The sequence below is a fragment of the Ochotona curzoniae genome, unplaced genomic scaffold (genome assembly GCF_017591425.1).
Source record: "Ochotona curzoniae isolate NIBS_2020 unplaced genomic scaffold, NIBS_Ocur_1.0 patch71, whole genome shotgun sequence".
NCBI classification, from domain to species: domain Eukaryota; kingdom Metazoa; phylum Chordata; class Mammalia; order Lagomorpha; family Ochotonidae; genus Ochotona; species Ochotona curzoniae.
The window spans coordinates 103,169-115,473 of record NW_024467052.1 but is presented as its reverse complement, the minus strand read 5'-3'; the positions used below and the strand labels follow the sequence as shown (position 1 = coordinate 115,473).

Sequence of the window (12,305 nt, the reverse complement as noted above, 5' to 3'; positions counted from 1 at the left end):
TTCCAGAGTTGTACTAAATGCTAATGATAATGTCAATAGTCATATGAATCCTAAAACTTCATCTGGATACATGGAAAAAATCCCAAAGTTTTGTTTCTGAGGTATCACTTGTACTCATGCACTGTTGCTGCTGAGATCTCATCTCTGTCCTCAGCACCTTTACAGACTATTACCTCTGACGCATTCGGGTTTGGTCAGCTGCAGATGACTCTCCCCAGTGTTGGGAGACAGTCACAGATCTGGGAGAATCTTTGGGGAATCCTCAGGGAGACAGTTATGTACAATGGTGATGCCATACAGAACATATAAACCTAGAGTCTGTCTGCCTCTTTAAATTCACATTTTACTCAGTTTCACTTTCTTTATCAGGAAAATGAAGAAATGAAACAGGTATTTGGTGAGATACTGCATGGAAAAGGCAGAGCAGAGCGTAACAGCTCTACCTATGTAGCAGCATTACAGCTCTAATGGTACAGATCGTCATCCCCAACATTCGATTTCATTGTTTTAATAATCAGCGAGTAAAAGTTTATCTTTATTTTCGCTGACAGTCTTTTACAGGAAGGAACTAAAATGATTTTATTTAGATCAATATATTGCATAAATTTTCTAGACAACATCCTAATCCACCAGCTTGGGGAATGCAGGAACAGCAACAACAAAAGAAAACAAAACCCTGAAACTTTATCTTCCAAATACAGGGGGTGAAAATTAATCACAAAAGAGCAGAAGCTAACACATAACTGTGGACAGCCAATGCCTTCCAGGTCCTGATGAATTAGTTTAATGTATAGGGCTTGAGGAAACACCGTGTTCTTTTCCACATACACCTCAACTGCCCTGCAAAGAGAGCAGCATGCAAACAAGGCTATCTGCGAATTAAATAATCTATAGCAAAGTGTCAGTATACCTCAGGACAACTCAACTACGAAGACTGTGTGGTGTTCCCAGTGAGCACAAGTGTCTTTTAAAGGTTTTCATATTTACTGTGGGAGTTTGCCAATGACTATATATCATTCAATTTTTAATCAAAATATACCTCCATCAAGAGTAAGTTTTGACCGCCACTCAACAGGCAGAAATTCCACATGGGTTGCATGGTTGGAAAAATGCCTTTCTTCTATTTTCCTTGCAGCCTCTCTCATCCTATCAAAAGACCACAAAAAATAGAAAAACAGAAAACAAAAAAACAAAATTTTGAGTAACTTCACATATGTATGTATACTGTATAAAGTATCTTTATTCATAACATTTCTATTTGTTCATAACTTTATCCCACTGTATTTCAATTACTGCCACACTAAGCAAATTTGCAATATAAGGACACCTCATTTTAAAATTACTTTCCTCAATTTGTCACCTATGATTTCAGATATTCTAAGATTTCACATTATATGTAATTTAAAGTAAAAAGTTTTAATACACAGAAGGGTATCACAGTGTCATTACTGAACTCCAAACGTTAGCAAGTCATAGTCTATCTTATTTCATCTTTCGTTCTCCCTATAATAAAATGTAAAAATGCTAATTAAAAAAATTAGATTCCATAAAATGATGTTTTCCCTTTTAGTGTCAGTACCTGTGTAGGTTTGTGCACACACACGACAGCTGATCCCTCAAAGCCTCCTCAGCCATCCCCTTAAACAGTCACACCCTTCTCTCTTAAGGACCGCCCTCTCTCCCACTGAATTGTCTTGGCACTTCTGTTGCAATCAGCTCAACTCCAGAACTGACTTGCTGAGCTCCTATGTTGGGCAGCATCCCACTGTCCTGGTTGCCGGAGCTGCAGCTGTAAGGTATATTGAGTCCTGTCTTTATTCCTTGTTATTTTGGCTTTTCTGTATTTTCATGTACATTTTAGAAAGAGCCTGTCAATTTCTGCAAAAAGGAGGTTGGAGTTTAATAGAGCCTGTGCAGGATACACAGACCAGTTCGGAAGTCATACCATCGTGGTAAGATTAAGTTTTCTGATAGAAAAAATAAGTAAATTCCTGCAACTACATACTCTAGGTCTCAGTGTACCAAGATCATACTTATGCTGTTAAACTTATTCCTAAAATATGCTTTTCTTCTTGATATTATAGAACAGAATTAATTTCATCCCTTCCAGTATTTACACAAATCAACTTGTGTATATCGACCTTCTATCCCACAGCTTTGCCATGTCTTTCCCACACAGAAACGTCTCCATCCTATCTTTCTGCTACTAACACATACTACTTTTCAATAAGGCAAATTTAAGGACATAGCCACAATGCACCCATCATTATCTTTCTCTTTTCCTCCCTCACAATCTTTCATCTCTTCTTTCTTTGTTTTCCAATTCTTTGCATCTCAAATTAATGAATAAAATTGTAAAAAAAAAAAAATCCTGAATTTGGGGCCGGCACCGTGACAGAGCAGGCTTTGGTGCCAGCATTCCACATGGGCACCAGTTCAAGTGCTGCTGCTCCAATTCTGATCCAGTGCCCTTCCAATGGCCTGGGAGGGCAGTGGAAGAAGGCCCAGGCCAATGGTCCCCTGCACCCATGCAGCAGACGTGGAGGAAGCTCTGGACTCCCGACTTGGGATTAGCCCAGCAAATGGAAGATTCTGTCTCACCTTCTCTTTCTCTGTAGCTCCACTTTTCAAACAAAAAAAGTGAATTAAGCCCTGTTATGAGATTATTTGTTTCATTTGTATTTCAAAAAGGAAAGGAAGAGCTTAAATAGTATTTAGCATGGGCTGGCACTGTAGTCTAGTGGTTAAAGTCCTCGTCTTGAACATGCCAGGATCCCATATGGGCACCGGTTCTAATTTCGGCAGCCCCACTTCCTATCCAGCTCCCTGCTTGCGGCCTGGGAAGGCAGTCGAGGACAGCCTAAAACCTTGGGATCCTGCACCTGCATGGGGGACCTGGAAGAAGTTCCTGGTCATTTGGGGAGTGAATCATTGGATGGGAGATCTTTCTCTTTCTCTCCTTCTCTCTGCATTATCTGACTTTCCAGTAAAAATAAATCTTTAAAAACAAATAAATAGTATCTAGCAGCCAAGAGCCAATTAAGATACAATTAAAAAGCTCTCAAAAACTTTACAATTTCTTTCAGCTAGAAAAAAAAATTAATAATTGGTTTAAAAAAGATGCTTACTGGGGCTGGTGTGATGGCTCAATCGCTAATCCTCGACCTGTGAGCTCTGGCATCCCATATGGGTACTGGTTTGTGCCCTGGTTGCTACACTTTCCATTCAGCTCCTTGCTTTTGGCCTGGGGAAGAAGTGGAGGATGTCTGTGGACCCTACACCAATGTAGAAGACCTGGAAGAGTCTTTATATCGGATTGACTCGGTTCTAGCTCCTATATGACACTGTGGTGATGAACATACCACACAGCAGATGAACCTTTCTGTCCTTCTCTCTGTAAATGTTTTCCAATTATAAATAAATAAGTAACTATTTAATAAATATGTGTGATATCTGTTTTGCACATATTATATGCCTGTGTAAACATATGCCTACAAACACTTTTTACAGAAAGTTCATGGAAAATGGAATTAAAAGATCAACTGATATTGGTTTCTAAAACCTTTCCAAATCCATGCATAGGAGGGCCTTTCACAGAGTTCATAGAAAACACACATTATGAAAAATGCATAAAGCAAAAAAATGTTTTGCACAAAGATAAACTTATCCTTAAAATTTTACTTTTCCGGGCCCGGCGGCATGGCCTAGCAGCTAAAGTCTTTGCTTTGAACGCGCTGGGATCCCATATGGGCGCTGGTTCTGATCCCAGCTGCTCCACTTCCCATCCAGCTCCCTGCCTGTGGCCTGGGAAGGCAGTCGAGGACGGCCCAAAGCCTTGGGACCTTGCACCCATGTGGGAGACTCAGAAGAGGTTCCTGGCTCCTGGCTTTGGATTGGCACAGCACTGGCCGTTGCGCTCACTTGGGGAGTGAATCATCGGGCGGAAGATCTTCCTCTCTGTCTCTCCTCCTCTCTGTATATCTGACTTTGCAATAAAATAATCTTTAAAAAAAAATTTTAACTTTTCCATTAATTTTGAAGAAAACTTTTAAATGAAAGGAGTAGAAATAAAAATATCATGAGCAACAATTCCCAAGGTACATTTTTAAACTAAAAAAAAAAAAATTGAAGGTACAAGGGTGGGCATTTGGTACAGCAATTAAGAAACCACTTGGCAGGGCTGGCACTGTGTCCTGCAACGCCAGCATTCCATATGGGTGCCAGTTTAAGTCTCAGCTGCCACTTCTGATCCAGCTCCCTGCTAATATGCCTGAGAAACAGTAGAGGGTGGTCCAGTTCCATGGGCCCTTGTACCCAAGTGGGAGGAGATCCTTAAGAGATTACTGGCTCCTGGATTCAGACAGCCCAGCTCTGGCCGCTGTGACAACTTGAAGAGTAAAGCAGCAGATGGAAGATCTCTCTCTGTGTCTTCCCACTCCCACCCTACCACACAACTCTGCCTTCCACATAGGTGAATAAATCCTTAAGACAAAATGCCATTTGGCATGCCTGCATCTTATATCAGACAGCTGAGGTTCACATGCAGCTCTGATTCTGATTCCAGCTTCTTGCTGATGTGCACCAGTGACACACAGTGTGGATGGCTCAGGCACCTGGGTTCCTGCCACATAAGTGGGTGACACAGATAGAACTGCAAGTTTCTATTCACTTGTATATTTTGATTTGTAAATCAGGGAAATGTATCTCCTACTCAAAATATAAATTGTACTGACATCTATCATGGTTTCTGCACTCAAGTTTTCTATACTTTCATCTTTTTTTTTTTTTCCCAATTTTGACTGTAGAAATTTTTGGTTTTAAAATTCCTTTGCCATAATTTTTAGTGAGGTTTTTGTAGGGAATAAAGTTATGTGCTTAACCTACCATGATTAAATTTTCTTATTCTCTTCTAAAATTATAAATTTAAAATCAGATACTTAACTTTAATGCTGATTTTCCTTGCAATAAAACTCCACAAAAAAGTAAATCCAATTTTATCTAAACTACATTCATCCTTTACAGCAAATCAATTCTGGTAGCCTGTAAATGGTGTAAATAACTATAATAATGTAAGCTATGTGAGCAATCCACATATTTGGCTGGAATACACTAACGTAATCTCACTGGCAGGTTCACAGAGATACAGTAGAAGAGAAAACCTCTACTTCCAGCACGGGAGATCTGATTTCCAAAGAAGCTGCAGCTGAGCAGTGTGTGCGCTTCCTTAATCTACCTTGCTCATTTCAACGCTGGTCTCCCAAATGAAGCCAGTAGGCTCCAGACGGACAAGGGTACCTGAGGGACTGATGGCGAGGCTGGACAGCAAACTGAGAAACAGGAGAAAGCATGAAAAGGACAGGACATCCTTTGGCTTCCTCTTCTATCTGTAGGCAAAAATTTTTTCTATAAATTACTAATCTATGTGAGTTATCCATCAAATTAATCTGAATAGATTACGGCAATCGTACCGTATACAGCACACATGTGGTTTCTGAAGCACTTAGGAGTCATCATCCTACTTGCAACAATAGCTCCTGATTTTATCTACCGCCCCCTACAGTTACAATGAAGCCAGCTTCCATCTCATTCTAGGGTGGGACCATGACAAAGTTGGCCAGTTACACCCTTCCATGGTCATGTGGAACAATTCAGATAGTTGGAATACAACATACCAATTACTGAAATGTAAAGAGTAGTAGGAAATGGTTAAAAAGAGAGAGAGAGAGAGCACAAAGGAACAACATATGTTCCAATGGATGTAAAATGACGTATACCACTGATTTAAAAATAAGACAGGAGGTATCAGACAACTGCTCCAAACTGAATGAGTGGAGACAGAGAAACTGAACTATGGACTCTGATGACTTGCTTGGAAACAACACCTCTCACTTTCATAAAATGTTCACTGTGGGGGTGGGATTTCTCCTACATGTACCCAAAGAAATAATCCTGATATCTTCTCATTTACCAACGGCTCCAGAGAGAATATCCCAGTGACCTATTTGTCAGGTTCCTAGATGGCAAGAGAAAAAGTCTGTATCGTACAGAACATAAAAACCATGGGAAATAACGTACAAACAATCAAAGTATAATTTGGATCAAAGGGAAGAGATTGAAAGGATCTGACTGATTTAGGAGTGTCCCACAAACTAGTTTTTTTTTGAAGTTGAATGTACTTCTACTTGAATGCACTGGCTGGCATGTACTTTAATGCAATGAGCTTAGCTGCCTGAAACGCTAGAATCCTGTACCAGAACGAGGATTCTAAGCTCAGCTTCTCTTCTTATCTAGCACCCTGTGAACATTCCTGGCATAGTGGCAGAAGATGGTCCCACTGCTGGGGTTCCTGCCACCCACACAGCTAGATGGAGCTCTGGGCTTCTAGCTTCGGGCTTGGACCACTACTGGCCACTGGGGCCACCTGGGGAGTGAACCAGTAGATGAAAGAGTTTCCTCCTTGTCTCTCTGTTTCTGTTCTCTGTTCTCTCCCTTTATTACTCTGCCCTTCAAATAAGTAAATAAATCTCCTTTAAATATCAAAATAAAAAGCGAAGTACAACCCAACACTGTATTTTCAGTACAGTAACAATGTTGTTTAGGACTAACTTCTGCTTTACAAAGTCTCAAAAAATTCATTTACCTAAGCCTAAGAATCAGATAAACTGTATTTCTCAATAGTCATTCACGTGTTCTCTTCACATCACAAATATGTAATTGGCCAGATTTCACTGTAGTTGACCGGCACTACTGCTAGCTCAGAGCCATATTTGTCAAATAACCTTAACAATAACGCTTTTAACACAGCTGGAGTCATCTCATCAGCTTGTTATCTGTAACACCCGAGGCAGGCTAACTTCCTCAAGAAGAGGCTTCCTGAGCTTCCAGGTTTGGAGGTTCAAGGGCATAGTGCCTGCATGGGCTGAGTTCTGACGAGTGCTTCCACAGTCGTATTATGGTCACTGCGGTGGGGGGACACAGACATCATGAACTCATGTGATGCAGGAAGCCAGAGAGACTGGGTAGGGCTGGCCCATGAGAAATAGCTTTCTCCCCATTTGAGGGCTGGTGACTTAAAGACCTTCCCACTAGGCTCCGCCTCTTGCAGGATCCCTCAGCCCCACCTGTGCAACACAGGGATCCAAGTATCCAACCTGGGGGTCTTGGGGGATGAGGGGACAAGTTACGTTCACACCACAGCAACAGTCCTTCACGTTCTTGAAACACACAATCTTGGCACACCTTAATATGATTTTACACAGTTTTTAGGATAAAGCCAAGTATAAACAAGTTAATGGAGTATGTAACTTTCTAGAGCATTAGGGAAGGATCTATACTATGCATTAAATTTAGAGTTCAGTTTCCTCTGGTAGCAACTAACTGAACAGATTAAGCTGCTATCTGGAAGGTTAAATAATTTTTAACCTTTTCACAGTCATATAAACTCTGTAGTCTTCTTAATTCCTGAAGTTCAAAAAGCAAAATACAAGAGTTATCTTAAGAGTATCTTTTTCTTCCTTTCAAACCCTCGTTAATGTAAATTAACTTAACGTATCAGATTAAAAAGGATCTCTTATTCCTCCTCTTCTCCATACTGTGGGGACTAAACATCAAACGTCATCATCCAACTATGAAAACACGAATCGGAGCCTGAAATTTGGTCTGTAACTTGACATAGAGTTGCTGGGCCAGAAGAAACACACAGCGGGGCCGAGTGTAGTTTGTTCACCTCTCCGGCACTCTAGACAGGGACACTCAGTAGAATGTACCCATCCAGTACTCACATGGCTGTGTTTTTGATGATTCTTCCTTGGTCCATTTTCTGTCCAATGCCATGCACAACAAATACAATATGGGTGGTCTGCGACGGCTTGTCTTCCAACGAGGCTTCCTCCACATAACCTCTATGAAGTCTGGTCCCACTACTTGATGCTACAGAAAAGTTAGGATCCTAACTTTACTAGCTATTCTGAAAAACATTAGTATTTTCACAATATATTTAAAGAAAAAAGACATAAAAGGAATCTTATGAAAAAATTTCACTAGGGGAGAGAAAATTTCTAAGATGCTGTAGACTGATGGGCTCTTAACTGGACAAGCAACAAAACTTGAAAATACAAGGAGAAAGAAAAGGGACAAAGTGAACAGAGAAAAATCTCAAACTTCTATGTTTAAAAATAAATCAGGAAACAAAATTTAAAAAAATAACAAACTTAGAAAAATCATGCAAAACACACATGTATTAATCACTTAATTATATAAAAAGAACTTATTAAACAAAATGTAAAAATACAGCCATTGAAAGAACGATATGGTAAGGATAGAAGGTAACTCACAAGAAAGCACTTCTGACTAATCTATGAAAATTTCAAGTACATTTATCAAAGAAATCAAAGATAGTAATCTTATAACATTATTCTAGTATTTAACCATTCATCAGTGAAAATGTGCTAACAATCAAATAACACAAGTATGATTTAACAGCGTGCCCATCATTAAATTTAATACAGATCTAAAAAAAAAATACCAGAAATAAAATCTGAATAGTCTATTTGGACATAAAAGGTGCCTGACATTTTTACATGCTATAGTAACATTATAATTACCTTTAGAAAATCCTAGTTTTTGGGTAACCGTTCTTGCAATTTTAGATGTTGTTGCATCACTATAAAGATATACTTCATCCATACTGTGCCAGTCCACATGGTTGCGACTCAACTTAAAACTATGAATAGCTGTTGCAAAAAAGAAAAACTAAGTTGAAAGTCTGTGAAACAAACTTCATTTGTATGAAAAAAATTACTCTAATTTTTAAATCAATACTTTTAACAATTCTGTTGGTAACTCAGTTCAATTAAAAAACTGTCACAGTTTAAAAACTTAGGGCATCTGGCCTCACAGTTCAGCTCTCTGCATCCTACAGTGAGTGCCCGAGGTTCTGTCCTGAGTGTGATCCTGACCACATTTGCCTCTAGCGTAAGAAGGCTCTCTTGTTGCATCACAAGTAAGAAAATACACAAAAAACTGACGAGAAGCAAGAAGGAGGGGACTTAGTGTTATGAGTAACCATGTTACAGGAATGGTAGTTGGTAAAACATCATGATGGAATAACTAACTGGCTTACCTATCATGATTTTAATCTCCAATATGTAGTTATTTTGATTACTAACAGAGCAACTTTCCAGGCGATATGATTATTCATGAGGTCTAAGAGTTATATACCTCTTAAGTACTCACTCAGCCCAGAAAATTAAGTTCCATGTTGTCTTTCACACATCTGTGAAAATTTCACTCAGTGAAAGACGAAACTCAAGAGGAAAAAAATACCTCGAAACTTGAAAGAGAGTAATCTATTAGAAGATGATGGACTTTTACACTGGGTATTAGAGTCACTAATCACTGGATACTGCTCACGATAACAAAAATCCAAAGTGGAAAAATGCTTTAAAAAGAAACTAAGAGAACGTTTTTGGCACATACCACAAATTTGCTAATGTTTACAGAATCGATGGATTGATGAAACCGGTATCTACCAATTGTGCAATCTATTTCATACGTTATTTTAGGTTTAAAAAAAAAAAGAGAGAGAGATACAGAGATTAAGTGATTTGTCACAAAGACAGCTGACTGGCAGAGCCTCACTTTGCTGATTTGAAGATAGTTTGAGAATCACCTTAGCTAAATATGAAAACATTTAGCTCTGCTCAAGACATAAGATTAGATGACATTTTAGAGAAAACTTGATCCTATTAGAATACACAGTATATTAGAAGATCACTATTTCTTAATTATCTTACAAACGAGTTTCAAAAATTTATTAAAAAAACAAGTTATATTTACCTACCTGTCAGGACTTATTACTAACAGTGAATATAAGACCTAAATTCAGTTAACATAGTAAACACTAATAATATCATTATAGTTGCAAAGAAAACAAAATACAAAAGGCCACTTTTGAAATAAAAGGATGTTTTGTAAATTAGAAAAAACTTTTGAAAGGATTTAATGTTTACTTCCTTTTTAAATCTAAGGATTACCTATGTCACTACTTTAAGCCTTTTTATCTAATGTTTCTAAATTGCATTTTATTAAAGTAATTTGAAGCAACATATGCTTAAAATGTCGAAACTATATGGCCAAACTATTTACAGAAAAACATAAAGCCAGCAACATTTTGTTCCTCTTTAAGTTAGCCACACATTGTCTTGATATTGGCGAACATTAGGTTACTGGCGTATACATAATACTACACACTTTAAGTTAACACTAAGCAAAATAGCACAATGGACACATTGGGGAAAAAAATCCAATTCTATGCTTTAAGCACAGCTGAATGCTATAAGCCAGTAATACAACTACAGGGAGAAATGAAACTGCAGTTACTGTACCTTGGGAACGCTTTCTTTTAAGACCTGCCGCATCTGTACTCTCCTCATATCCTCTCCATTTGAACAGAGAAGGGAGGGAGAAGGGAGGGAGGTGGTAGACAACTAAGAAAGAAAAATCACTGAGCTTCAAAGTAAAATTTAAACGAGGCTTGTCATTCTGCCTTTTCTGTTGTATTTGTTAAAAAAGAAATTTCATTTGATAAACATTATTCTAAATATCTTATTTAATTTCTAATTTAAAATAATAAACCAAATAATTAGTTTAATGTTTATCAAATACTTGCTCTATTTTTTTGCTGAAAGAAAAAAGTCAATTGAAAATAAAAATAAATACAACTAAGGGATCACTATTATTATTTTTGCACAGACAGTATAAAAGAGAATACAGCATTTTTGGATGAGTGAGAAACTTATAAACCACACTTTTTACAATACTAAGATATTCACTCTCCCTGAATTCGTCTATGACAAAGCCAAAGTTTGAAGTACAACTGAGAGTACAATGCACAAATTCTCCAACATCTGAGGCGGTTTTCCTGGGAAGATATCACAGCACACATTCCACTAAGTACTTCCCACTACTGAGGTTTGAGGCTCAAGCCTTGTCTCAGAAATATTTTCACAACCATGTTGAAGGTGTTAAAAATGTTTTAATGAAATTTTTACTAAACAATAATAATCAAAATCTACCTTTATGCTGTCCCTTTTAGAAAGATTACTTAAAACCCACCATTAGTAAAAATGTATGCTGTGATATCCTGTTAGCGGAGTAGAAAACGTAACCCCAGGCACAGATCGGACACTTGGCAAATGAGCAGGTAACATTAAGTCAACATCTTCACTGTCAAATTTGCTAGTTGATGAATTTCTTTATATTTTCAGTAAACAATTATTTAAGTTCATTTGAAACTAAACTTTGCAAGTTTCTTACCAGGTCTGCTAATAAATCACACAACTTTTATTACTTAGTTCAATTAATTTTCTAATACATTTGATTTTTATGCTCTCTCCCATTCACACTGATATGACACTGAAAGATTAAACACTGCTCAAATACAAAATATTGAATTTTTGTTGTACAGTACTAAAAATAGGCCAAATCTGTTGTAAATTCAGATAAAGTAATACACATAAAAATAAGATTTATGCAATAAAGAGGACATGGAAATGTTTGCATGGTACTTGATAGCTACAACTATACATAGCTATGGTGACTACCAACACTAGGACTAAAAGCTGGTTTGCTACATCAGGATTATAAAAAATATTTCAATGCACAGAGAGGTAGAAAATGACAATTGAAGCAGTTTTCCTGGAAAATGTTTCTTCTTCCATGCGTCGTCCGGTCAGTTACTGAGGAAGAGGTGTGCAACTCAGATCAGCAAACAGTTCAATCAAAAAGTCCTTAGGAAAAGGGCATCAATTGTTTATACAGACATCAACTTAAGACTTAACTACACAAAAAAATGGATGGGCTGTGCAAACCTAGGAATAAAGGAAACATGAGGCAATTCCACTTCTATTACAAGAAACACTGGCAGATGACACAAGATGCAGCCACTGGCAGAACCACGTGGGCACATCTAGAACCATGTGGCCATACCTAGCAGTGAAACCAACATTCAGAAAGCTGGTAGAGATACAAACACAAAGGCTTCCCATTCTGTAAAAACAGAGTCATCTGAAGGTCAAAAAAGAGGAGAAACATTCTAATACATAAAGAAAAAAACAGTCCCAAACAGAAAAACTTTCACAAAATATACATGGTTCTTCACTTTCTTCTCAAATTTCTTATTTTCACTTGAATGTCAGTTGCTTTATTCATTGATTCTGTAGCACATAGCTTAATCTTATCCAACCAAAGGACACAGGAAAAACAGGAATCATTGCTAGAGGAAACTCGGGGGCCAGAAAGCACTA

The 12,305-nt window shown here is 37.9% G+C and overlaps 1 protein-coding gene across 10 annotated transcripts in view; it reads right to left on the bottom strand.

Moving 5' to 3' along the window:
• The window catches only part of LOC121168168 (phospholipase DDHD1), a 69,450-nt gene that overhangs the window by 24,414 nt on the left and 32,731 nt on the right, over positions 1-12,305 (bottom strand). For 6 of the 10 annotated variants that reach the window (XM_040998003.1, XM_040998008.1, XM_040998013.1 and 3 more), the window contains 4 exons: positions 10,386-10,487; positions 8,604-8,732; positions 7,782-7,929; positions 1,040-1,146 (listed from right to left, as the gene is read on the bottom strand). In XM_040998003.1, the coding sequence (XP_040853937.1) occupies positions 1,040-1,146; positions 7,782-7,929; positions 8,604-8,732; positions 10,386-10,487 (486 nt within the window). The remainder of the gene's footprint in view (positions 1-1,039; positions 1,147-7,781; positions 7,930-8,603; positions 8,733-10,385; positions 10,488-12,305) is intronic. The other 4 variants (XM_040998005.1, XM_040998004.1, XM_040998006.1 and 1 more) reach the window with 1 other exon arrangement.